General features: G+C 48.0%; 1 protein-coding gene across 3 annotated transcripts in view; it reads right to left on the minus strand.

Annotated features, from left to right (window-relative positions):
• Positions 1-27,386, minus strand: part of SRGAP3 (SLIT-ROBO Rho GTPase activating protein 3) — a 133,590-nt gene that overhangs the window by 16,056 nt on the left and 90,148 nt on the right. For 2 of the 3 annotated variants that reach the window (XM_030043882.2, XM_030043885.2), the window contains exons 6-15: positions 27,194-27,322; positions 14,653-14,874; positions 14,025-14,126; positions 13,574-13,771; positions 12,103-12,187; positions 9,538-9,565; positions 5,739-5,841; positions 2,929-2,989; positions 2,439-2,516; positions 1,215-1,349 (exon numbers count right to left, since the gene is read on the minus strand). In XM_030043882.2, coding sequence (XP_029899742.1) covers positions 1,215-1,349; positions 2,439-2,516; positions 2,929-2,989; positions 5,739-5,841; positions 9,538-9,565; positions 12,103-12,187; positions 13,574-13,771; positions 14,025-14,126; positions 14,653-14,874; positions 27,194-27,322 — 1,141 coding nt within the window. Of the gene's footprint in view, positions 1-1,214; positions 1,350-2,438; positions 2,517-2,928; positions 2,990-3,660; positions 3,692-5,738; positions 5,842-9,537; positions 9,566-12,102; positions 12,188-13,573; positions 13,772-14,024; positions 14,127-14,652; positions 14,875-27,193; positions 27,323-27,386 lie in introns of all 3 variants that reach the window. The other variant, XM_030043884.2, reaches the window with a different exon arrangement.

Below are 27,386 nucleotides of genomic sequence, written 5' to 3' on the forward strand. Positions count from 1 at the left end.
AAATTTCCTAAAGCTACTATAGAAAACAACTGTTCTTGAAAAATAAGAGCACATTCTTCTCCTTCTGGAACAAGCCCATCCCTGCGTCATTCCCCTCTAGGTATCATCTGTCTGTCTTGACATCACTAAATCTCTAGCAGTTATGCACATTAAGAAGGGGGGAAGGAGCCATGAGGAGTGAAAGCCAAACGAAGGACTTCAGCACATGTTCAGCAGTCAGTCCGCCTGAAGCTACCCACGTACCAAGACACTCGAACCCCCAAACAACCCTGACGCTTCTCCTGTAAAATAGTCATCCTGTAGCCAAAGCGCACAACACGCTCCTCCATCATCTCTGAAACATCAAATTCATTCTGTCTTCTTCCTTTCCCCCAGGGGAGTAATTTCCATGACTTGCCAATAAATAAATGTCATCACTACAAGGTACTGAGAGAAATAAACCCCAGCTGGGATATCTGTTTCTTCAGTTGCAGAGGAACAAGTGGAGCTGGGAGGGGAATTCAGGACAGAACAAGAAGCAACTAGGCTCTCCCTGACATCAATCCCAGACCCTTCATGATTAAAAACGCTCAGCTTCTACCTCTGCTCACATCCCAAAGCACTTTTTGGTTTTCTTTGGGATGGGAAATGCACATAGCAAACACTTGGAGAACAGCTGATCGAGTGAGGTTGAAACCAAGTCTGCAGAGCCAAGAGTCAGAGAAGCTTTGTGAGTAACCACGAGTTATTGACCTTCACTACGTTTAGTAGAAGACACCGAGCTAAAGCAGCAAAACCCCTTTGGGTCCCAGGAGCCATGGCTGCATGACACTTGATAGGCAGGCACAGGAACCACCATTACCTACAGAGATCTGTGCAGGCAGGACAGCAGCCGACCCTGTTCAAGCAATTAATGACCCCTCATGCAACCCACAAATGTGTATACAGGCTTGCTGCATGTGCAGCCCACTGGCCTAAGCTTGGAGATGACTCTCTGGTGATCCTCATGATGCTAGGAAGATTTTAAAAGAGCCATAGCAAGATGTTTTACCTCTCCCTCACCTCCAGCGCTGCCAGTTCACACCCTTAATGTCTTTTCCTAACAGCTTCCATTGCAGACCTATAACCTTTCTTACAGCATAAGCTGTTATTAGCAAAACTCAGGTGTACTTGCTCCCCGTTTATTGTTTCTTGTCCCACCCTATTTGCTGAGAAGAGCTGCCACATGTACTTACTTATAGTAGATATCAAATCTTGAAACCTTTCCTTAGGAAAGAGGGGGTTTTCCAGTCCTCGGAAATACAGCTTCAAGACTCCAGCCACTGAATTAATGTCACGTTCATTTTGATCATCAGCAAGGGGATCTTCACCTGCCCAGGGAAGAGTTTTTATTTCCAGCATTACTGTCAAGTTGGACTAACACAGCAAGTGTTTTTTACTAACTCAGCAGAAACCTAAAATTTCTATGCTATGCATTTTGCCAGCAAGAGGAGAGTTTAATAAGGCACCTGCTACACAGCATCATGCTGAGACATGCTATAGCCCTACCTACAAAAAACCAGTTTATTGTGGAGATTTTAAACCTTTCCGGAAGATGTTACTGTTCAGTCTCCTTCACCGTTTCCAGCCCAGTGCATTTTTGCATTTACAGCAACAGCTCAGAGAGCTGAGCAGATCTGAACAATGGTGGGTGAAAGCCTGAGAAGACAGGCTTGGCTGGAGGATGCAATTATGCCTCTGGAATAGACTGAATGGTTCTGGATAGCATTGTGCTGACTTAAATCTATAAAGGGCTTTCAAAACCTAAGGGATTTGGATACTGATTCCTCTTAAATTGGGTGTGCAAATCTTCCAGCCTTTGACAATCCCACCACTGCCTTATTCATTGGCCTGGCCACCTTCACCTTGATCCTTCCGATGCTGCTCAAAGATTAATGCCGTGGAGGCCATTACCCCCATCTAGACTGCCCCTTTCACAGCTTCACCTTCACTCAGTGACAGCAGGATTGCTCTGCCCTGTCTTGCCAGCCTTGCACCTTCGATGTGATTTTCTCAACAGAATCACTGGCAACTCCACAACCGACACTGCCACCAGGTACACATGGCAATGCTGCTCCTCCCTTGACAAACCACTGCAGGAAGGAGGAAAATGGATCCCAAACAATTTTATAGTCTCATCTGAGGCTTTCATGCTCTTAATTAATGACTGTGGAAAAGACCTCTGCACCTACCCCTCCTTCTCATACTCTTTCCCTAAGTGACTCCTTGCTATTGCTGGAGATACAATACTAAGATACCTAGAAGGGGATAGATAAAACCTCCTCGTGTCTCATAGCAGAAAGGCCTTTAGCACAGGCTTTACACAATGTCTAATGCATCCAGCACACGCTGAAACTCCCACCAACGATCTCTGCTCAGACACGGTGTTCCAGCTGTAGCTGCACACCCTGGCAACACACCTCTCTCAAACGAATTCTTGATGTCGTTGACTTCCACCTGGGAGCCAGGGACTCTGAAAATGCCCTGCTGCTGAAGGCCTGGAAAAGAACAAAGTTTTAGAAAAGATTTCTGTAACTGTTACGTGGTACTTTCTGGTAAAGAACAGCAGAAACTAGGAGTCTGTGCACCCAGAAAGGCTCAGAGCAAGAAGGGGACAGCCTGCTACAATTCACTTCTGCTCGTATTCTCCAATCAAGGCCCCCCAGATCAAAGTGTTGAAAGGGCTCCCATTGGCCTGGGGCCTGAACGAACAATTTAACCTAAGTAAGTGCTAACAAGACCTAAATATTTGCCAGTCATCCAATGCTACATCACAGCCAATGCCATTGTAATTATAACCTGAGCCCATGTAGGAAGGGCCGCGGGCATCTCTACTATATTTCACTGCTAATTACAACTACTTAATTTCCTTTGCAGAAAGTTTCTGTTGATATTACTGAATCAACTTACCGTACAAATTGATGTAACGAATGCAGCTTTCTACTACAAGAGGAATAGCCTGTCCTGAATCCTTCATGAAAGGAAAGGAAAAAGTAAAAAATTACTGGTTTATTGATAACAAGGCACAGGAAATACATTAAAGATTGCAAAAACAGAGGTTGGAAAATCAGTGCCATTGAGTTTAGTAAGAGAACAGGCAAGAAAAGGAGGTGTTACACACATCAAGCCATCAAAAAGTGCTGAGTATGCTACGTGCAGTCAATTATGCACAAAAAAGCTTTCACTAAAGTGTGTGAAAGACTGCTGCTCACTATCTGGTTGAGACAGGGGACTGATGCAACAGGATCACAGCTATTCCATTTCAAAGGTGCAATGCTGAGCTGAAATAAAACTTGTGCTATACCTGTCTGATGAAATAAGCTTCCAGTAACAGAGCTTACAACAATATTTCCACCTAAAGAAAGAGCCATTGTCAGCAGATGCTAAGAAAAAAAAAAAAAAAACACCACAGCATATGAAATGAACTACCTGTATCTGAACCTGCAATGAGTTTTGGCTTTTGTTTCAAAGCTGCTTCTCTCCAGACCCCTCGTGGAAGGAGCTCAAGGGGCAATGTGAGCTGACTGCCTAAGTAGACATTTATTTTCCTTAGGGGAAAACTGGTTGGTTTTTTCCAGTAGAGTACAGTTGCATCTCTCTGGTTAATTTACTCCGCCTCATAGACGGCCCTCCAGTAAATACCTGATTTCTGGTTCGCGCATTCCTCCTTCCTCTGAGAACACAAAAAAGCAGCAGAGCGGGAAAAAAAGAAAAGATTAAGCAAGGATAAGTTCAGTTAGAGGTAAGCATCTCTTTCGGAGGCCATGAACGCTCAAATGCAATGGCAGCTTAGCAAGGTCCAACCCAGGCCTTCAGGCTGTCCACCCTCCCTCCCAAACCCCGTTTGGCACGCTGCACCCGAGCCTCAGCGACCGGCAGAAAGAGCCTCTCGGATTTCTTCCCTCCCTGAACCTACGGCACTTGCAGGAGCCGGAGGACAGGGACAGCCCCTGCCCGGGCGCAGGCGAAGCTCCGCGGAGAGCCGCCCCGGCGCGGGGGCACCGGGCAGCCGGCCGCACGTTCCCCACGGCAGCGCGCGGTCCCCGGCCTCGAGGACAGCGCCGGCAGCACGGCACCGTCCCGCGAGGACTCTCCGCTGGCACAGGACACCCATCCGCTCGGAGAGATTTCCACTGCAGATAATTCCTCCTCCGCAGCGCTGAACAGGCTGGGCTTTAATGAGCATTACTTTTTTAAAAATCAGTTTAAGTAAGGAATAATTACAAGTATTAAAGAGATTACCGGCTTTGTCAGTCAGGCCTGTATATTACTTGTGACAGTGAACTGTTTATAAACTGCTCTTAGGCTTATGGTTGCACTAAAAGAGCCTAAGAGAATAATAAATCGGAGCCGGACAATGCCCATTAGTTTACCTAATCCAACAGTTTGTCGTTACAGCTTCCTACAGTATTTTCACTAAAGCTTTCTTCACCGCAGGATTAAACTCTCTGAGCAACTGGAACAGCATCGCTTCCTTGGGAAATCCTTCCAGCAGCCAGGCAATAGCAACGTGCTGGATTTTGGAGGATCAGCAGCTAGATAGCTAGAGGTATCCTTTGGGACAAATCCCGCATCCACATCTCTTCATTTTTCTCATCAGATCTCTCCTTCTGGGTAATTTCCCGGGACGAGCAGGGCTAAATGCCCCCTTCCATTGGGACTGCACTGGTATTAATTGACTTCATCTGAGTTCACCTCAGCTTAAGTGAAGAAAATACTTCGGCCCACACTTACGAAGGCCGCACGCTGCATGTTATCAGCGACGGTTTGGAGGAGACCACTCAGCAGCCATTTAGGAATCGCTTTGCTCCAGCGCTGGAAGCTGAGCCCGGGGCCCCGGCCGAGCGCGGACGGCCGCCGGCGTGGGTCACAGTCAGCGTGCCAGCTGCAGCCTCTCCTCTCCTGGTGCATTCAGAGGCAACGGCCTCCCACGGGACAGGCTGACGGCTCCGCACTGACAGGGCTCTCGCCTGTCCTCCCTGCGGGTTAACCCTCCTCTTCGGGCTGCGGGAAGCGGCCTTCCGAATCCCCGGAGGTACCAAGCTGTACGAGAGGGCCTCAGCCACCTACCAGCAGCTGGCACTGAGATGGGCCAGCTGGGCTGGTTATTATTAATATATTTTGTTTAAGGATGAGGATAGCTTGTTTACCCTCCCACGCAGCCACCCACACGCACGGTATTTCAACTCAAGGCTGCCAGTCCTTACAACTGGGAGACACTTTCTGGGAGCTTACGAGTCATTTTATCTTCTTCCTCAGCCACGGGGGAAGACGGCCACCAAAAATGTGCTGAAAAAGGGAAGGCGGGGGGATCTGTTGATCCTTTGAGAGTGCTGGGCTGGGTTGCCCTTGCTGTCTGATCTTCCTCCCCAGGACGGGTGGAAGCAGCGCCGGACAACAGGGACACTCGGCCAGGAGCACCTCGCACTGCACAGCCGGCCAGCATGGCCAACGGCCACCAGCCACGAGGGTCGTCACTGCCACCCTCCCCCCGGGCACGCAGGCGGCGACGGGATGGGTGACGCAAGGAACGCGCAAGGGGCGAGGACAGCTACAGAGAGAAATCGTCACGGAGGCAAAGCGCGTGCTGGCCACGTCAACTGGGTGCAGGGCGGACCTGAGAGACCCCGCCGAGGAAGGAAAGCAGCCAGCAGTTAGGACAGGAAAGCCACCATTACATTCACAGCGTTCATAAACTCTTACTGTCAGCCAGCGAGTACCTTAATGAACGTTTCCATATTGCCGTTAAAGAGTTTATGATTATAGACTGAGAGAGGCCTAGGTCTCCTCATTTTCTGTGGCTTAGGGGGAAGACATGGGGGCCTGGGAGAAAATGGAACAAAATAAATCAACAAAACACCAACATAAATGCAATGACAGGGTGCGATCTCAAAGGTTATGACCGAGAGTAAGAAATAAACAGAAAAATCCCTCTGTGAGGACTCGACATGCGGCTCCATGCACTCTGCAGCTGCTCACTCTTCAGCATTCCCCCCACTGCGTCCCCCCACCAGACACCGCTCCACCGGGAGCCGGGGGACCTGCAAAGAGCTCAGCTCCACACCTCCGCATCGTGCACAGTGCCCGCAGCTCCTGGGGACATGCCCTCTCCAAAGCCCTTTCCAGCAGCCTGGGGCGGGCGACCCTAGCACTAACTCGGCTAACTCATTTTGGAGCCAGTGCTGCGATGGCCTCGCTTCTGCAGGTCCCAAAGACCAGGCTTAGCCCGGGTGCAGCTGGCAGGCATCTGAATGGGCAGCAGAGCTAACGTGTAGGCAGCCCAGAGCAAAATCAGAACTGTTCGCTATACGCTGTACACATAATTTCAAGTCAAGGTCGAGACTGCAGCCTTTAAGTAATAAATTGAAATTAATCTTGATAATAAAACATTTAACAGCAATAAGCAGCAATAAGCCAACCTACCCATTACTTTCTATCCCCATAATCTTCCAGTATTTCCCTATCAGACAGAGTCTAACCTCAGCTGCAGCCACATACAGCAATCTAACTAGGTGTTGCTACAGCCCTCCTGAAGAGTCCCTAGGTTCCTACTGTAAAAAATAGTCATCTCCAGAAATTAGTGACAGAACAGTAACTATACCAACAACCACAGCTTGAATGAACGATGGATGATCAGGAATTCTCTTCATGCAGAACTCGCTTCGTTCAAGCCAGAGAGTAATAAAGCTGCTAAACACAGCTGGTCACAACTGTCTTTGGTACCCATGATCTGCAGATGCAATTCTCCCTCTCTGAGATCCCAAATATCAAAACTGCTGCTCAGTGTTAGTGCTAGTACCAGGGAGGACATTTTATAAGTAAAACAAAGGCACTGGTGCTCAGCAGGATTTTTAACACCTGCCCCCTACCTCCACCAGCTCAGCACTGTCAGCCGGAAAAAGCACCAAGAGCAGCTGAAGAGTTCAACTGATTCCTTGATATATCCAAAATAAACCACAGCTACCCCTGGAAAACACTGGGGTATTCCTGTTTATTCCTAAATGGACCTCATTCTGCTCATAGATGGCCAGGAAGAGGAAAGTGGGAACACCTTCACCTCACTGTAGCTAACTTCTGTTTGGGAGACATCCACAGGGATGAGAATGGTCTTTTTCATCTTTCTGGCAGGCATTCCCAAGATTCAAACCACCAAACAGAAAGGTGAGCCCAGGCAACACACACGAGCAAACCCACCAGCATCTCTGTAAGAACGAAAAAGGTAGGCATGCGCATTAGGAAGTGGTGTGACCCTGCCCCTACTAGCTAGTGACTGAGGGTCCTCATCAGTCACGGGGAACAGACCTTGAAGACCCTTGTTAACTTCAACAAGGCTAACAGACACCTATTGCTTCTGGAAATGAGGCCATGGAAATGTGTGACTTATTTTAGTGCAGTGATCAGGACTTTGGAGGGCTGCTTCCATTAACGCTATTTGCATTTTGATTTCTTCTTCTGATAATGAAGGACATTAAAACTGAAGTGCCTAGATCTAGAAAAGGGAGAAAAATAGCATAAAATGTCTGACCAATTTCTGATCTGTCCGCTACCTCCAGGCTATATTGATGTCTGTAGAGGAGAGATCATGACTGCAAACAAAAATGAGTGCTAGGAGCCTTCATGCAGAAGTTGTCACAGAGCAGAGTCACATGGACATGTACAATTTACACAGAGCTACAATGCAAAGGTGACAGTTGTGATCCGCTGGTTCCTTAATCAGGTGCCTTCAATTAAGCAATTTGACCCTACGCTCCTGTAACTTCTAACCGCTCCTTCAACTGGTAACTGAGGAGCGGGAATGACTGCTGTCCATTCAAGTGCCCGCCTGACTCTCAGCTGAGCAGCCCTGTGCTGCAGACTGGAGACCCAGTGCTGTTTGCTGCCGTGTAATCTCCTCTCCCCGGCTGATGCTCTGGTGCAAGGCGGCCAGGGCAGCCTGGCCTCCGGCTCTATCTGGTAGGAAGGTTGTTCTGCCTACACTTACAGCACTGCTTCATGCAAGAAGGAGATTGCCTCTTGTTTGTTTTCCTTTGTGAAGTAAAAGCAACTGCTGGAACAAAAGCAAACAGAAGCAGCAGGGAGTTGTGCCATCATCCCTCATGTAGGAGGCTGTTATTCATTCCTTTGATTGTTTTGGCCTGCGACACCACCACCCCATGGGCACCCGCTCCTGGTAAACAAAGAACTCAAGAGCAAATTCTCCCTGTGATTCTACCTAGCCGTTTGGGTGTGCTTTCCCCAACCAGCTCAGCAGACAGCCCTGCCTGACACAGCCAAAGGACCGGAGCTCACCTCACGGGCTGCGTCCGTAGCCACCACCAGCCACGTGCTTGCGAACACACCTGGGGCACGGAGGGTCTCAGGGTGCTGTAGGACAGCTCTCCCGGGACCCGCGAGGAGAGCCAGCGACTGCAGCGCGGGCAGCCCTGCCACGACGGCTGAGCCGAAGGGGACCTCGAGCATGGGCAAGAGCAGCTCCTCGGAGCGCGTCAGCGCAGCGATACGCTGTGCAGTCCCCGCTCTCCGGCCTGTGTGAGGCAGGAAAGGCTCCTCTTTGTCCTGACGGCATCTCGCTGCCCTGCCCTGCGGCCCCAGCGGGTGCCCAGCCCTGACGCCACTCTCAGCCTGGCGCCGGCAGCACAGTCCCCCTCCAGCCAGAAGGCGAGAGAGCAAAGCACCCTGCTGCCCCGCTGCCCTCTGCTAAGGCAGCCTCTTTCCTGCCTGGAAAGGCAGCCCAGGCTTCGCCATCTGCTTCGGCATTTCTGACATGGAATGGGTTTTTTTTTTTGCTGGTACAGCAAATTTTATTAAACGCTGAAACAGGGTTGTAAAAAGATAACACAGGGAGAGGTTGTACATGTTCTGGGGAGATGTTTGGAGGCTTTGCTGGCCCAGGTCTTACTGCCAGAAAACCAGCACACTCATAGCAAGCCACCAGAGCTCTGTGGAGACGCTTTATGGACTGGACACAGATCAAAGCCTCCTCCCTGTTACACTCACCCCTAGCACTATTCTCCTGCTGTGGAGGGATGAAAGTCTGTGAATACAGGCGTGCTCTGCACTCTTAGGCAAAGAAGCCGGAGCTGGGAGAGGCTTTCGGGGACATATCAAAGTCCGCAAATGAACAGGGATGGTGGGGAGTGGGCAGACACCCTTGCGTTGCACTGTCTGAACACAACCCAACCTCAGCTATGCTACAAGGCGCTGCACCGTGCTGACACAGCACTTCCAGGCACTTCAGAGCCAGTCAGCCAGAAATTACACTGCAGCAAAAACAAGGGCCTGTTTGTCATCAGCCTAATTAATCCACTTCAGGCAATGCAGCTGAGAGCAGGGCAGTGATGTGGGGAGCCTGGGATTGCCTGCCCTCCAGTCTGCCAGCACAGGGCAGCTGGAAGATGGTTAAATCCCAACCCCATCAAGCTGTATCAGTAGCAAAGCAAACAACCCTTCCCATGGCCACCCTCCTCCTGCCAGAGCGAGCCCTTCCCAGCAGCAGATGAAGTGGAAGAAACTGCTCACCTGGTTGTTCCGCATTCAGCTCTTTCACCTATAAGAAACACAAGTTTCCATCATCTCTCCACGTTAGTCACCACCAAACGGCTGTTAAGACACATTCACACAGGCACTCACACACTCACTTCTGGTTCTGTAAGCCCCGAGTTAATGGCTTCTGGCAAAAAGAAGCTGAATGTGCCCGAGGGCCTCGCAGGTTGGGGAGATGCCGAGCTGGTTGCTATACAAGCCCCCACCACTAAAAAACATATTAGAAATCCAAGACTCGGCCACAAGAGATGGAAAGCGTCTTCAATTCCCACTGATATTAAAGGTTCATTTGCAATATGAAGCCCATCTTGTAAATAACCAGATGCACTGCAGGTCCTCTGCAATAAGTGCTCATTTACGCTAGCTGGGGATTGGCCAAACCCAAGCAGGAAAGGGGCAGTCTGATAAGGGCTGAAGCCCCTGGGGGAGGCCGCTGAGATTATCCAGCTGCCTCATGGAGGACCACTAATAGCACCTGAATGCAGTGGAGTATTCAGTTCCCTGGCTTTCCCTGTGAGATAACAGCCCATCTAATCACCATCAGGCAGACTCTATTCTGGCTGTCAATATTCTCATTCCCTTCGTGTATTTTTAGTGCTTGGATTTCATATAAACGGCAGCATATCACCACTGATAAGATCTGTTCATTTTTTAAAGTATTTGTCAATCCACTGAAAAAAACTAAACTAATTTCACATGCTGTTTGTGCCTTTCTCCCAAGGCCAGGAAAGCTGATTTATTCTTCCTTTTTCTAAGACACATAAAAGGAAGCATTTGGCTGCACATGCCTCCTTCCTGCTCTCCCTTGGCACCTGCGGAAAGCAAGCTTGCAGCCAATTCCTCACTGAAAAAGCAAAGAATTCCACACGACTGTTTTGCAAATCCAGACTTCTTCCTAATGAGAATCAGCTCATGCTGAAACGTAGCATTTGGCATTTCTGGGCTAAATATTTGCTGAACGCCTACATAGCAGGATGATCCCACAGCCTGGGAGAAATTCAGAAAGTTTTCATGTGAAAATCCTCCACGGCTGCTTTTGCACAACTCCAGAGAATTAAAATGCCTGACCCTGCAGTCTTCCTCTTAAGTATGGCATTGGTATGGCTCTTGTGTGAGAGACCAGGATGGTGATCAATCTTCAACAGATTCATCACTTCTTGCACCAATCCATAGGAGTCTTAGCACTGTATCCAATAAACAGAGCTCTTTTCCATATCAAGATCTGTGATCTCTGGGAAGAGCTCAGATGGGTCCAATTTCTGCAAAGCACACGCTCCATCCCCCTTGCCTACGTCAAAGCCTGAACTCAGACCCAGCAGCGGGGAGCCCTGCCTATAACCCACCAAGCCTCACACAACCCCTGCCACGCTGCTGCGGAACAGGACGACCTCGGTGGGGGTGCAGAAGGGCTGTCACCGACCTGCTATGCAGGGTGATAAGGGGTTAAGGCAGCTACAGAGAGTACTGAAACTCCTGGGAAAAGAAATATGTTAATGGGCCCCAACTATCTATCTACCCTTGCAGCCTTCCTTGCGCTTGCATTTTGTGCCTTGACTTGGCTCAGTGTTCACTGAGCGGAACATACCACAGGACCTAACTAGAAGGTGGATTTTAAGGCTAAATAAATTTGGCAGAGAAAATATGTTTGGCAAAATAGCCAACAAAAAGCTATTTTTTATTTTTTTTTTAACTCTGAGGAGTCTAGTTTTTGTATTGTTAAAACAGTACCATGGACCATTTGTGTATTTTAAGCTAAATATATTCTCTCCCTTTGGTGAATCAGGACAGTAACTCATCTCCATCATCTTTACACTGGAAATAATGCAATTTTTTAAAACCCTTTAAAAGAGCTAAAATCTTCTCCCAGAGACATGGTTGCACATCACTACTCCAGCAGTGGCGGATCCCACCTGGAGCCACTCACTCCTGCCTCCCTTGGAAGTTACTGCCCCCTCTGTTGTATGAAGCCTGTTTGCGTGTATGTGCTCCAAACCAAACTTGTGAAATTATCTGGGGTAATAAAAGCCTGCTATGGAAAAGTTAGTTTAAGAATGAGGATGACTTTGCAGTTCTGGTTTAGAGCAAGTGAAAAACCTATGGCCAGGGGGCAAGGAGCCTATTAAATCAGCAAGGCTGCTGGCAAATCTGTAACATAGAAGCACAGCATCAAGGACAAGAAAATACATGTGCTCAGGGCTGCACTAAGAGGGGAAGAAGGGGACAGAAAGGAAAAAGGCAGAGGGTTGGAGTGGGTGGGAATCTCTTTGCTGCTGGAGAAGTAACACAGCACTTCGGCACACAGTGTAAGATTCAAACAAATTTCTCCATGTCCACTCCCAAAGAATGATGGGAAAAGAATAATATCCCAAGGAAATATTGATTTTGCATGTCACTGGTTAAACTTAGTAGTAGCAGCCAACCACAGAAGCCATCAGTCACTCAGGAAAACACAGACAGCAGGTAAGACTGAAAGATGACGCCTGGTTTAAAATCGTCTCATGCGACCGGAGGTTCCTCCCTGGACCTAACCCCGCGACTCACCTTCTCCAAGAGTCTGCTTCAGCAAGTCGTGTTTAGCCTGGAGCTTCGTGATAAGGTTACTGCCATTCAAATACTCTTTAAATTTCTGGAATTAAAAATAAAACAAACAGGGTGAGTTAAGACTCTTGGCAAAAATAGTCCATAATTGATGTACACTTTTGCCCGGGGGGGCTGCTGGAGGGGGCTCAGCGAGGCTGACAGGCTCTAACAAACCAGACGTCAGATGCACCGCAGGGCTGAGCACAGTCTAATCACTTCTCACTGCTCCAGCCACAGTCCTGATGATCTTATTAGCCCGGTCTCCTTGGTGCTGCACCTCCTGCCTGGGAACGCAAGGAGGTCCAAAGAAAAGAGTTCAAAGCAAGCTTTCTTTTGTCAGGCTTCTGGGAATAGCCTGGAAAATCAAAGAGGCTTTCCCTCCACTGACAAGCGCTTTGCCTTTGTGCAAACAAGTGATGCAGGGCGAGAACTCCCAGTGCATGAGACCTTCCCAGGTCAGGGCCCATCAGACACTTTATGCACTGGGCAACACTAACTGTGCAGCACAACTTCTCATTTCGTTGTGAGACTGTATGACACCCAGTAACACGCAAGAGCAAGCAATTTTACAGATAAGAGGAGCGAGGGAGACAGAAATGGAAAATGAAAGACAGAGAATGGGGAAGATCAAATTCCTGCAAAAAGCATTAAAAAAAACTCCACTCACAACTCAAAATGAAAACTGCAATTTTTTTCCCCCTGAATTGGAATACTAATACTGTTAAGAGAAAGTAAAAGCTTTTCTATACATGTGTAATATATCACAAGATGCTATTAACTTTAGCCTACTAACCATGCTTAAATGAGGGCTACTTCTGCTGAACTGATGGCTTATTACTTACATGTCAAGGACTACAACAGAGAACCTTAGATCTGCCTGGAAGTGAAGTACCGGACCAAGGCTGCAGGGGAGACACAGCACAGCTGCCTCTACCCAGCACGCACACAACAGTGAGGCACTGCAAAGCCAGGCTGTTGCAGCTTCCTCCAACACCCTGCACGAGATGCAAATGACCGTTTAGTTCATCCACGGGCCAAGGGCAGATTTTAGCCGTGTAGGCCAGAAAAGGAAGGCTTGACTGATGGTTCAAAATTGTAAAGGCCTCCAGGAACAGCCACTCAATGGTGACACACTGCGAGGCTGGCTGGAGTCTGCTGCCCTGCTCTGAGCCACTCCTACTGAGTTCTGTAAGTTTTTGGTCACAACTGGTTGCTCCAGTCGTTCCTTCAAAAAGGAGAACAAGGCATAGGGATTGTCAGTCCCTATGCACTGCCCTGCCACTGAAAAATGCATTCCAAACCCCAATCAGACAGAAGACAAATACTTGAAGAGACTGAATTGGTTCTTGCTCTTCACTAATGAGCACTTAAAATGGGACTCAGCCCTAGCAATTAATGCTTTGTGTCCTGTATCGCATGAGATGAGACTCACTGTAAAATAGAACATTTCAGTTTCCTGCTGGTTGGCTCTCCTCTTGGCGATGTTTATTTTACTCATGTAGGTCTCTGATGCAGCTGATTTGACCGACTCAGTGGAGCGACTATGCTGGAAGGCATCTGAAACATCAAAATCTTCCACTGTCAGCATGTCCTGCAAAGTCTGCATTGTGGCATCCAGAGTTTTTCGTACCTATCAGAAATAGAAGACAACATAGTTTTGAAGCAAACTGGGAAAGTGACACATCTTGAGCCAAAACAACTGGCCAACAGGCAGCTCCTAAGTACTGGGCTTGCTCTTGCACTAGCTGGAGTCAATGGGCGCTCTCAGCAGTTGCTGGAAGGACTCCACACCTGAGCACACCAGAAAACCCCCTGTGCAACAGGCAAAAGGCTCAGCAATGCTGCCTACAAGGCCAAACATGAGACCCAGAGCGACTTCTTACCTCTTCATTCTCTATCTTGAGGGTGGCTAGTCGCGACTGCAGCTGGTGGTACCGCATCAGCAACTCGGTCTGCACAGGCTGCTGGGCGCTGACCTGACACACCTGAGACAGGAGCAGTGCCAGAAGAGAGACAGGATAGCATTCAGTGGGTTGTGCACTGACCAGACATACACATTTAAATACCTAAATGATTCTCTCCAGCACCCACAAGCTCCTCGCAGCCTCCCTGGAGGCTCTGTTGCCCAGTTTCTAATCAACAGTGCCCTGGACCCAGGCCAGCACAAGGCATTTTCTACTCAGCATTTGAAAGCTGCGCTCTGAAGTCTTCCAATTACAGCAGGTAAATCAAAGCTCCACTTTACAAATCTGTTGGGCAGTTCAGCTGAGAATCTAACTACAGGCTTCCTAATTGGGAGAGATAGGGAGCAAAAGGCAGACTGAAAGGAAGAGCCCTAATGAGTCAAGCGTCTCATTAAGAAAGGAAACAAGAATAGCAGCGTGTGAAGACAGCACAGAGGGATAAGGAGTCAGAAATAATTTAACTGTGATGGTTAAGAAGAGGAGGAAGCCAGGCCAGGCCAGGCCAGGCTGTGAGGCACCTCTGTAGCCCCTCGGGTGAGTACATTACCTCATCCCCCATGTGAGGCTGGAACTCGAACTTCAGTGGAGGGCAGAAGACCTGGTTGCACATGTCCATGATGGTGTGCTTGTCGCTCCGTGCATCCAGGTTGTCCACAGCATTCTCAATGATGTCCAGGCCCTCATGGCGGGAGGTTTCCAGGTTGTACTCAGCAGACAGGTACGTCCTGAATGTCCGAGCGAGGCTGGCGTGGAATCCCAGATCACAGCACTGAGAAACACCAAGGAAGAGTCTGGTCACACAAACACTCCCACCCTTGTTCTGGAGGGTCATGTGTACATTAAACACCCCAAAAAGCATTTTATGTCCCAGAGAAACATGAGCCCTGTTGTACCAGGGTATATTTAACAGCATACTGCAATAGCATGTGAAAAGCCAAGAAGGAAAGAGGACTGAAGAAGAAAAGGTACAAGGGAACAAACAGGCAGACAGTACATTGACCCTGTGCCGGACCCTCGCCATGACACCAGGGTTTAATACCTTTCATTTTACTGGGAAGGGAACAGGATCTTCTCAGACGACACAGAGGAAAAGAATCGCACGGTTCTCCGTGGCTACCCGCTCAGCCCCAGGGCCAGCATGACCGTAGGGGCCCCATGGATGGCAAAACCTGTGCCCTGCAGAGGCCCCCGGGGTAAGAAGTGGCTGGAGGGCCTGTGCTACTGCTTGTCCCCAGCGCTTTCCTTCTTGCCTTATGAACTGCCCTGCAAGTGCTTTTTATGCAAAGAAACCATTTCCCACAGTTACCAAATACAGACGGGTGTTCAAGCAAGGTGGCACTGAAAAACATGTCCTGCTGTACGTGCAAACCCTTTTACCCTTGCTAGGAAGCTGCCTTCCTCTCTCACGACGGAGCAGCTTCTCATGCCTAACTGATCGTTCTCATGTTCACCTTGGGGAAAATGATAAAACTCGGAGCTAACTGCTGCCGAAATACTGTACATTAGACAAAAGCCTGTTTTTAAACTCTCTTCTCAATGTAATTGAGTTTGGCATGTTAAGTATAGCAACAGCATAGGGATTTGCTGCTATGAATGCTTCATCACAGCTGAGCAAAAAGCAACTCTTAGCAACCCTCCTCCCAGTCCCCAACAGGAGCCCTGACACCGTGCAAACCTCTGCAGGGCTCTGCTCCGACTAGCTGGCTCTGCTGCAAGCAGGGGCCCCAGGAGCGGGGGCAAAGATGGGCACCGAAGAAGCACCCAAAATCTGGAAGTCAACAAGTGTTTTTCTGCGGGGAAAGGCAAGACAGAGAGGATGCTGGAAGCAGGAGGAGCACAATGCATCAGCCTGAGCCATGCTCGTGGGGCTGTAAGAAGAGTGCGGCGAAACAGGAGGGCTGCAGTCCAAAACTGAAGCACATCTACTTCTGGGACCTAAGAGAGGGCTGGAGTTCCTGATAGAGGACATAAAGTTAGATAATGATGGCTTTATCCTCTGTAAGGAGTTTCATAATCATGTGTCCCCAGCACACTCATTTCTGTCTCCTGGCACAGCACGGGTACAGCTGCGGGGCACAGCACGGCGCACCCTGGTCGGCACAGGCGGTTAGCAGAGCGGTACACTCACAGTCTGAAGCTGTTCAGGTACCTCTGCACCCAAGCACCATGATCTGCAGAGATATACCCAGGCACAGGAGGGCTGTAGGTCATAGGGATACATCCGTGGGAAAAACAGAGGGACCCCATGAGAAATACCTCCCGTGGCACGTAGGACCAAACTAACCCTTGCCAGCGAATTACTCTCATTACATGAAAACTAGCAGAGGACAATTCATATTACAGATATTAAGACACTTTGCTGCCACACAGATTAAAGAATGAGTAGGAAGTCCTCGCTGTCTGAGCTGTAACCAAAACCACCCCAGCACGGCATGGGCAGGCGTGTGGTGAGCTTGCTTCAACCCCAGCGTAGCCCCACCAAAACCACTGCCAGGAGGAGCAGCACGGCACAAAAAGATACAGAAAAGAGTAGAAAGATTGCTAGTGTAATCTCAACGACCCCAAACGAGACCAACTTCTCCACAGCAGCAGAACTCCTTGCTAGGAGCTGCCATTTCGGAGGCACCTTCTCCAGCAATACAGCGCCCACAGGAACCGATGCAGAAAAGCACAAAAAGTGATTCTGCATCAGAACATCAGTACTGATAAACTCGAAGTGAAATATGAAAACTCAGCTGGTGCCACAAGCAGCTCCAACCAAAGAAGTCATCTTGTGATTTCTGCCGATCTGAAGAGACAACCCTCAGCTCAGATCATGTCACACACAGAGCTGTATTTGGTTTAGTCTGTGCTAAAAGCAGCAGTAAAACCACAACAGGCCAATTCCCACTCGCAGATACACGATCCAGCCTTTTAAAGAAGTGAAACTACACATGCAATAATGAGGATTTTTGCAGGAACTATCGAATGGTCATAATCCACCATTTATCGTGCTTCTATTTAGCTTCTAATCTTATTAGTTGAAAACATGGGCAGTTAAGGACTGGTATAGCTCTGCCTTCGTGAATCAGCAAGAAGCACAAAAAATGAGGAATCGGGACAAATTTCCATTCACCGCCTGGGGCGAAACCTCATTCTAGTACTGCAAGTCTCTCCCACGAGACAATTTTAGCATGAACGCCTGTACGACCGCTCCGGGGTTGCACGCAGAAACCGATGAGTCGAGACGACGCAGCACCGCAGCTGCCCTGCTCTTCTCAGCCGTGTTTCGGCGCACCCCGAGCACCCCGCGGGCAGGGACAGGCGGCCCCGGTGGGGCCGGCCGTGGGACCAGCGGTGCACGGGGCCCCGGGGGGCGAGAGCCAAGCGCCGCGCTTGGACCATGAGCGTGGACCTGGCCCCCACCACCCACCCGGCTGGGCATGGGCAGCTGGCCAGGCAGTGCCGAGGGGGCTGCCGTGCAGGCGGAGCAGAGTTCATGGCCGAGACCCCCGTGCTGACGCTGGAGGAGGACCTGCTCTCCCGCCACGAGCAGCCAACTGCAGTTCTGCGCCCTGAAAACAGGATTGCACTTGTTTCCCACCATACCTCCCGTCCTCTCGCTGCCGTTCTCCCACCCCTTTGGAAATTACTGCTCCTCAACTACAAAAACTAATACCAAGAGAAAGTATCTGTCACTGTTCAAGAGGTGAGAATTCCCAAAGCATATAAAACCGAGCTATTACAAAGGAAAAATCGCTGAATGCCACAGAATCTGAGGAGATGGGGCTCAGGATATTGCCAGATACTTTTGAGAAAAAATTCCATGTGAAACTTTCCCTTTACTTTGATGCTGAACTCGCGCTGAAGCTAGCAGTTATTTGCAATGCCCAGAAATCAGTTACTACTGAAAATCAGGGCAGGCACTTTCCTAACTGCTATGGCCCTTGAAGTGTCTAGTGATTAGCACTGTGCCGGCTGCTTCACACACTGGTGCCCAGAGAAGAAAAGACAGAGCAGGGACTTCCACAAAATTCCCAGAGAAACACACAAAGGGGAGGGGAAAAGAAAAAGAAAGAAGAAAAAGACTTCAAACTCCTGCTCCCAGCTCCAGAACAAATGGCATTTTCTCACCCCTCTCATGCCTTTGATGGAAAATAAATTAGAACCACAAATAATAATTCTTAGCCCTTCTCCAGCGCCTTTCATCTGGAGAGCTCAAAGCTCTTTGTATATTAATTCATTAAGTCTGGTAACACCCCTGCAAGGGGTGGAAATATTACAGTGTTCAACTTGAGAAATAAACTGGCACCCCAGAGCTCAAGCAAGCTGGTTTTGGCCAAAATGCCATGGAAGCAGCCAAATATGTACGTGTGTCTCCTACCACCCACCACAGAGCTGCACCAGAGAAGGGGCCGGGGCCTGCAGAAGACCACCGCTGGCCATTAACCCCAGTGCCAGTAACCCCATTTTAGACACAGGAGTGGAAACAGAGAGATATTAAAAGCTTTGCCCAAAGCTAGGAGAAAAGCCAAGCCTGCACGAGCGTCATAACATCTTCACTCGGGCAACCGCAACTAGGCAGCTAAAGGAGAGCCAGCTCTTCCCCAGGACTTGGTCACGCTGCCGTGCCGAGGGCGATCTCTTTTGAAAATCAGGCCTGCGATGGTCTAAACCAACAGGGCAGTAAGCAAACTGTGCCACTGATCACAACCGAGGCACCAAACTGTACCAGCACAGGAAAACAAGCAACATTCAGTGGGTGGAAAATATGGGAGCCCAAAGCACTGCGCGCTCCAGCAGTGACCTGCAGTCGCTCCTCAGCGGCAGGCAGAGCGCTGCCCTGTCCCTGCAGGATGGGCAGATGTCCCTGCATAGCTCTGCTGCACTGTTCGCCCTCCTCGTGTATTTGGGCAGGTTGACAGCCATTCCCCCCGATGCACCAGGCCAGCTGCTCCAAGCCCCACAAGTTTGACACGGTCTTCACAAGAGGGGTGATGGCAGCGAGGACGGCAACTGGCGGGTCCGGAGGAACCTGATGGGGTTTAATACGAATGATGAAGCTCTGCAGAAATGCTGAGGGTTTTTACATAGCTGAGGCTGCAACAGCACTGGGCTCCAGAGAGAATGAAATGCTCTCCAAACTACTGATGCATCTGTCTCATTTCCTTGCTGGTTAAATAGTTAAAAGATATTTGATGTGTCTATCACAAAGTGTGAAATAATGTTTTACCAGGATAATGTTTGTGCTTGGCTGTGACAATGCTGGTACTACGTGAGAGCCTAACTCATACCTGAAAGCATCTTCAGATCTTAGGAGGAATGTTCAAAGAGAATACAAACTGCTTCTGTTCTCATTTGTTTTTATGGAGAACATTTATTTGCTAAGTACTAAATATGCAGAAAACAAAACAGTCACACCTTTGTAGCCTGCATTCACTGCACTTCCCCAAAACCAAAACAGCATTGAAACAAACCCTGTTACAAAACGTATTCCAGCCAAGGTATGATAAATGCTTGTAAAAAAGCAACACTCCACCACAACAAACGGGCTCTGGGCGCTGTAAGATGGATCCAGGCAGCAAAGGAAATTAAACCACACCAGGAGAAGGCAGAAAGGGCCGAGACGCATCAGCAGCCACAAATAATTGCTCAGAAAAGACGGGAAGAAGCAAATAAATGCTAGGGCTGTCTCCCTTTGATGAATATTACTCTTAATATTCCCCAGCAACTTTGATGCTGGGCAGGACCCAGCTATCGGGGATGCTGAGGTGTGCAGCAGTGCTGAGACGAGGAGGTGCAGGATGAAGGCACTCACGGCATCACGCCTGGAGGGGGTTGAGGGTCACTGAACTTTTCAGCACTGGAAAGTGGGCACAGCCCTAGAAAGTGCGCTATTTTAAATACAAAGGCAAAATCCCCCAGACTGACCCCGTCTTTTAAGCTTTAGCAATTTGACGCATATCCAAACCAGCTCCTCTGCCAAATAGAGAGGGTGCTGAGGGAGCCTGAAACCAGCCAGGGCGCAGGTCCCCTCGCCACGCCGAGGTGTGCTGCAGCCCAGCACCGCCCAAGAAAATCCTTCCTCTGCCCACAAAATGCCAATGCTGGCATCACCCCCGGGGACACCCACAACGCTGAGGGGGCTCGGCTGCAGCTCACGCTCCAGACGTCGGCACTGCGAAGGAACGGCCGCACAGGGCGAGGGTGCCACCCGCACGTCCGACACTGCAGGACCAAACCACCCTGGATTCCTTCCATGAGCTCCCGTATTTCTGACTCACAGCAAAGCCGTGCCTATTGTTACAACAGAGCACGTAAGCTGTCATAACACGTTAATCCGGGGACTACCAGGTTTTTGTGATCTGAGGCCAGACATTGGGAAGCCCATGCTGTAACACCAGGTGGACATGATGTACGCTACCGGGCTGGCTTTCTCCTACACCCATTTACAAGTACATGTTTTTAAAGCATTTCCTGAACTGAGTGAAGGGTCCCCCACGCACACCACGTGCTGGCTTGCAGTGCTCAACAGTTACCATAAATCTCTTCCAAAGGAACAGTCTTGGTCCATCAAGTCCAGTGATTTGCCTGAGGCAGCAACCAAAACATAAAAACTCCTGAACAACTCATTTATTTTTAGCCAAACAGGGAACGATGTGTGGAGATGGCAGGGGAAGGACAGGATCCTCCCTGACCCTTGCAGTAATCAACTCACGCCCTGAAGCATGAGATTTGATTATTTCTAATCAAAGGTTCCTTAACTATAAGTATTACAGAGCCAAATACTATGCAGTCCTTTTCAGATTTAGCTATAGTTAATTAACTCTATAGTCCTCGGAGTAGGTTTCTTTCTGGAGGATTTTTAACCTACATTTTATTTTGCTCCTTAGTCTTTCTATAGCATGTCTCTCTCTCTCATGTGTATTTTCTTAGGGCTTTTTAATGGGTTTTTTGGTTGTTCGGTGGTTTGGGTTTTTGGGGGCCAGGGGTTTTGTTTGTTTGGGGAGTGGTGGTGACATTTTGGTTTTGTTTCATTTTTAAGATGAATGCATTGGTAAGTTAATCTTTTAAAGGACATTAAGACCTTGAGGCTATTCTTTCAAGCTACTGGGAAAAGCAGCCCACAGCGTCAAGAAGAAACTCTTTTCCCTAAAGGAAAGTACTGTTGCTTTTTTGTACCAAGCTAACAAGCTCTATCAGACAAAGACTGGCCATAGTCTTCAGGCAGTAAAATCGACAGGCTGCATGACACTTCCAAATCATAATGCGATCAGCACATGCTTAATTAATTTAGCAAGCCAATTCCAATGTCTGTGATATCCATATGAGGAATAATAAATTGTTTACTATGTGCAAATTTTGGCACAAAATGTAGTTTTGCCATATTATTAAAGCCATGACTGGCAAAATTTAAGAAACGTGTTTTGGTTGGATTCTTTCAGTTTACTATAGTACTCTAAGAACAGCTTAGTTATTAGAGTATGATGATTTATAGTTCCTGTGTAAAACAGGTAGCTATTTTTAATAACCTGCATATAGAAGAGTAATATAAGTTTACTAAACCAGGGTAATGGTATATGAAAAAATTATGTCAAATTTCTGAAAGGAAATCAAGCAAATGCACCTCTTTCCCCTCCTCTCTTCATCCACAGAAGCTCTGTGTTGATAAAGATCATACAAATCTAAACCTTTTCCTCCATTTAGTCTCTTAAAATGCATGAAGCTTTTAATGGCATATGGACATTCCCGGTTTTATCACCCGTTTCCACTGACAACCTCTGCTATGCCCAGGCAATTCACATGCCAGGACTACAGCCAGGGGCTCTCTGCAAGCTCAGGCGTGTTTTGTTGCACCCCCCGTTAAAGCTCGAGGGTTAACTCTGCAACCACGGCAGATGAAGTTTTTGTTCGTCACCGACTCAGGGCACCACAGGAACTCGGGCACCCCAGGCAGCCTTGCGTCCCCTGCGTATGTACAGGAGTGCCACTGTATGTCACGGACGGTCACCAGCATCCACTGCAGCCTCCCACCGCAAAGCACTTGTGCTCAGGTAGCTGTGTGACACCTCTAGCTCCTCATCGCACAGCTGTCTGCAAAGTGAGTGACAGCATCTCCTAAAAACATGTATTTTCTATTTCCCAGAGCTCCCCCGCCAGCGGCAGGGAATGCTGACCGGCTTGGGTGCTGCAGGCTGCCGGTGGCATTCCCAAACTGTTGCCTCTGGAGGAAACCAGGTAACAGGGACACAGCAGCCGTGCAGTAAAGAGCACTGAACCTCTTGAGACAGCCTAATTCCTCCTGATGGAAGCTGTTTATTCTTTTTATTGCTGCACTGTTGACTTTATTTGAAATACCCTGAAGCCAGATCTCCCAGCTGCAGACGCACAGCATGGTAAAAGCTGCCTGCGGTACAGGCACTCCTCCCTGGGAGAGCGTGAGTTTTGAGTTACAGATACTGCTCCGCATGATGGTACGGTGATGGCGATGCTTTGCATGGAGTTTCCATGATAAAACATACCTGGCTCTTAGGGCTGGCAGGAGCCTGCTATATGGCAGAAAGCCCACTCAAAGGACAGCATGGGAGGAACCTCTGTGCCTTTGTAGAACTGAAAGGCTCTTTATGCTAGAAAAATTGCTTCAAACAGAGCAAACACCCAAAAGAGACCCTCTGCTTGTATAAATCAGTATCTCTTCATTAAAGCCAGTGGCATCAGGCAGAGCTACTCAGGCCAGGGCAATGTGCCCGTGCAATCACAGAGGGAAAGCGCCGCACAAAGCCAAGCTGCAGCCGGCGCTGGGTCTGCAGGCACAGACGTGCCCAGGCAATTAGCCACTGATGGAAACAATGACAACATGAGCTGCAGGAGATGCCTAAAAATAGATCCTAATAAAGTGGTCTGTGGCTTCAGCACCTTTCAGTCTCCCTCTTATTCGGGAGGCTGAACCCTGCACATGAAATACAGCCATGCTGTCCAACAGCCCACCTCAGCCAGTCCCACTGCCGAGGCTGTTGGCATGGCATGGGGCACATGCCTCACCCAAGCAAGTGACAAATCCTGGAGTAAAACCTGAGCATCCCAGCTAGCCTGCCATCAATCACTTTACTTAGTAGGTAACAGCAGCCTAACTCCTAGTCCTCCACAGTACCCAGCGCTAGCTGGAAACAAACAGTTCTCCTTATCTACTCTGCTCTGTTGCCTTTTTTCCTCATGTTTTCTTTACTCTTTCTTTAAAGATATATTATGCATTTATAAATATATTATATTTTCTGGCCTCTACTCTCTTGACATTGCTGCAAAACCTAGAGCTGCGGGGTAAGTAAAGCCAACTGAAGATTTTTGGCATAAAAATTTTCACTGCTGTTTCTGTTTCCTAACTTGACTAAGTATCACTTGGCCGTGTGAAAAATGACAATGTCATCAGCTAAGTTTTCTAGGGACCAAACAATTTGGCAGTAACGTGTAATATTAAATTCCTCATAATTCCCCTCCTCTACTTGCTTGTTTGTTTCGGATATGGCAAACACACCAACCCATAGAGAAACAAGCTGCTGTTTCAAAAGGATTTACAGGAGGCTGAACAAGTTTTGGTGGATCAGTACACATTGACACCAACCATTACATTTTACTCTGCTAAATCTAGCAGTATCTTTCATGTGACCACTTCAAAATATTTTTGAGCCATTTCGCACTGAACTCCAGAGGGATGGATAAGCAGCTTTATCTCCACTTCACATACGTGGCCAAAGAGATTAACTTGGTCACATAGTTAATGACAGAAATGAGAGATTAACCCAGGCGTTTTAATACAAACACATGCCTCTTTTGAGGGAAGAGGCACAACGGTGTACTTTAAGTCCAAGTCTAATTTGATCTGTCTCTATATTCTTCACTACTTTTCTAAAGGACAAAACAAAAAGGCCACTGGAGACAGAGGGAAGGATAGATGCGCTCTGTGCCACTTCACAGCTCCTCTGATCAAGTTTTACATTTCTCATTAAAACCACAGCCCTGGGAGGACTCTTCGCCTTCTCCCAGAGCAGCTGGGACCCTCTTTCTCACCAGAGCAGGAGATTAGCAGAACGGCTTTGTTATAAAAGTCACTACTCTGTGGTGACGCTGAGGGCACAAGAAATGTCAAGGCTGTGCCTAATAGATGACACTGAGCCACCTGGGATTTGGGGGAAATGCTGCTAAATTAGCTGCTCCAGTGTCCTGATGGTTCAGATTTGCGTGCAAATCAAAAAACTGCACATGGCAATTTGTGCTTGATATGAAGGGTGTGCGGGAGCCCCCCATCACCCCTCCTATGTCCCAGAAAGACAGCCCGCTATATCGTTAATCACCCCGCTTGGTGACGCAGCGTGGAGGAATGGGGAGAATTTGCATAACTGCAATACATAGACACTCCTAGGATCCTATTAAAGCACGTCCAGCCAGGTTTTGAGCAAAACCAAAACTCTGTTCCTACTACAAAGCCCCTCGGCACTCACTCTCTTTCTGCAGACCCGCTCCTTCTGTCGGACACAGCTCCCCCCGCACAGACACCCGGGGTCCTGCATCGCCCCGCTCTGCTCACGCTGCTGCAGCCAAGGGCTCGCTGGCTCTTGATCAAAGGCAAAATTCACCTTCTCTGCTCAGAGCTCCTCTGCTGCATCCCATGAAACAACAGGGCTGTGCCAAGGGGTGGGGGACCCACGTCCTCCCATGGTACAGACCCTGTATTTGCAAACAGCACTGTCGTTCCTGAGAGTGAAAGGCACTGTCATCTTATCGTTGTTAAATGTGCTAAGATTAAAACACTAACTTTAAAACTACATCTAAAAATATCTGTTTTCTTCATTTTTCTTTACATGGATTACACACCTACAGAAAAGCCTAACGCTGCTGGCTCCAATGGCTGTCTTTTCCTTCAACCACTTTCAGTACTAGCGGGATACAGTGAATGCGATCCCCTTCTTCTGGAGCGTGCTGAAACCCTTCTTGCCATGCTCTTGCAAAATACATCGAATTTGTACAAAAGTCTGTTCAAATAAACTGCTCTTCCTTTGGGGATTTAAAATTAGGACACCCGTGTGCAGCTCACATATCCAATATTTTGTTTTCTTCGGTGAAGAGAATATATAATTAGGGGAATTTAGCTGCACAGAGTTGAAGATGCTTTAGTTAAAGTCCCCTGAAGGGATTCCTGGAGTGTGGAAGAAAAGCCATCTGCTGACTCCAGTGGAAGTGTCAGCACGGAAATAAAGTTGGGAGAAATAATATAAATAGCCAGAACTAAAATGGAACTTGGCAACTCTCCAGGAAATCAAACTCCTCAAAACTCTATGAAAATAAGGCATTCTTGCTTAAAAAAAAAAATTAATAAATGAGAGAGAATATACAGAACAAAAGCAGAAACTCCACAGATAAATCAAGGTGTTATCATACCTTGCTGTTCAAATGTCTCCATGATCAAGTTATTAGTTTTTTAGTATGGCTAAATACATCTTAAATAATGAAGAGAATAAAAGTGACACGCTAAGAATATTTTATCATATCTCAAAATCTTGAAATCATCACGGGTTTTGCATCAGACTTACTTTAATTAATGCTTAGAAGAATAAATATATGTTAGTGGATTAGTAAAAGGAGATAAACACTCCAGCACATTTTAAAATTATACATTTAGGTAATGATGAAGCCAGAAGACTAACTCGGTGCTTACAGATCAGTTATGTGCTCATTGAAACAACTCTAGCAGGAAGAAACTCATCATGCAATCTACACCACTATGAAGATGCCTATTTAAGGAAGAAATGGAAATCCCTTCTCTCAAATAATTTAAAAGCAGTTAGTAGGAGTTGCTGATACACACCTGTTCAATTCCTACCATTACCATGAAACCTGCTTCCAGCAGTTCCTGCCCTGAGGCTACTTTGTGCAAAGAGCACTTAGGATACAACTCAGCAAGTGCCTTCCCTAGTGAGGAAAGCACACGTGCTTAACTGCCACCAAGGTTGAGGAGAGCTAAGTGCCTGCTCATACTGATAGAAATTGCAGATGCATGTAGTAGAAAGAAAAAAACCTTCTGTTTCAACAACAAAAACAAGGATGTATCTGATCTTCCTAAGAGCTTATCTGTTTCAAATGCAGACTAATCGATGGGCCAGGAGGAAATCTCAGCCTCACCTGGCTTGCCCCAAGGCAAATTATCCTACAAAGGCTCTGGAGTTTGAGAAACTCTAGCAGCAGGACATCCTGCTGTGTGGGAGCCACAGCAGATGAAGCTGTCACTTTAACGTGGAGGAAAGCACATCTGTGCAGTTCTGAAGGCAGAGCCAACATACACCGATAACCAGACCTTAGCATGCTCGTGATACAGCACGAAAGGTGCAGAAAACATTAAAGCAGTTTCTAGTTTGTAACTGTATATTAGACATGCCTGAACCATGCAGTTCAATCCAGACTCCCCTGCTTAGGTGCTCAGGAAGGTGTTTGGTTCAGGCTGGTTCATACCCTGCAGTTATAATGAAAAACTCCATGTTTTCTTCCAGACAGTGACAAAAGAAGTTTATACATAGCATAAATATGAATCAATTACTTTGTTGTGTGATCATGTGGCCACCATAAAGTTCAGAGGAGGCTGACTCTTGAGCGTTGCCCAGAGAAGTTGTGGATACCCCATCCCTGGAAGTGTTCAAGGCCAGGTTGGACAGGGCTTTGAGCAACCTGATCCAGTGAAAGATGTCCCTGCCCATGGCCGGGGGGTTGGACAAGATGATCTTTAAAGGTCCCTTCCACCTCAAACCATTCTATGATTCTATGACTCCTGTATAATGGCAGCTCTAGCTCTGCTCATATATGCCTTCATCAACTGGTGGGAAAGTTAAATGAGTGTGTGCAGCTGGGAGTTCAAAAAATACCACAGGGAGGTAAAAAAAAAAATATCCAAAATTTACAGCACATTTTCAGGCCCCAGTTAAGTGTATTTTAAAGCCCCAACAAATACCCCTTCATTACCACCACATGAGAGTGCATTTAAGGACCAAGCCATGCTTAAGATTTAGCTGTGTGCTTATCAGTAGAAAACGGGCAGGATGCACGCAGGGGGAGGAAGCACTTACATCAATGAGGTCAGAGACGTCGTGGATGTAGTATTTACTGACAGCTGCGTTGGTGGCTGCCAGGTTCAGCAGGTAGTCGTTCCTGGCTTTAGTACACTTCAGCTTGTTTTCAGAATATTTGGCTTGTCTCTGAAAAAGCAAAATGGAGTGTCAGAGCACAAATAGGATGCTACTTTCACAGCTTCTCTTGCTG

This window comes from Aquila chrysaetos, chromosome 20, assembly GCF_900496995.4.
Source record: "Aquila chrysaetos chrysaetos chromosome 20, bAquChr1.4, whole genome shotgun sequence".
Lineage (NCBI taxonomy): Eukaryota > Metazoa > Chordata > Aves > Accipitriformes > Accipitridae > Aquila > Aquila chrysaetos.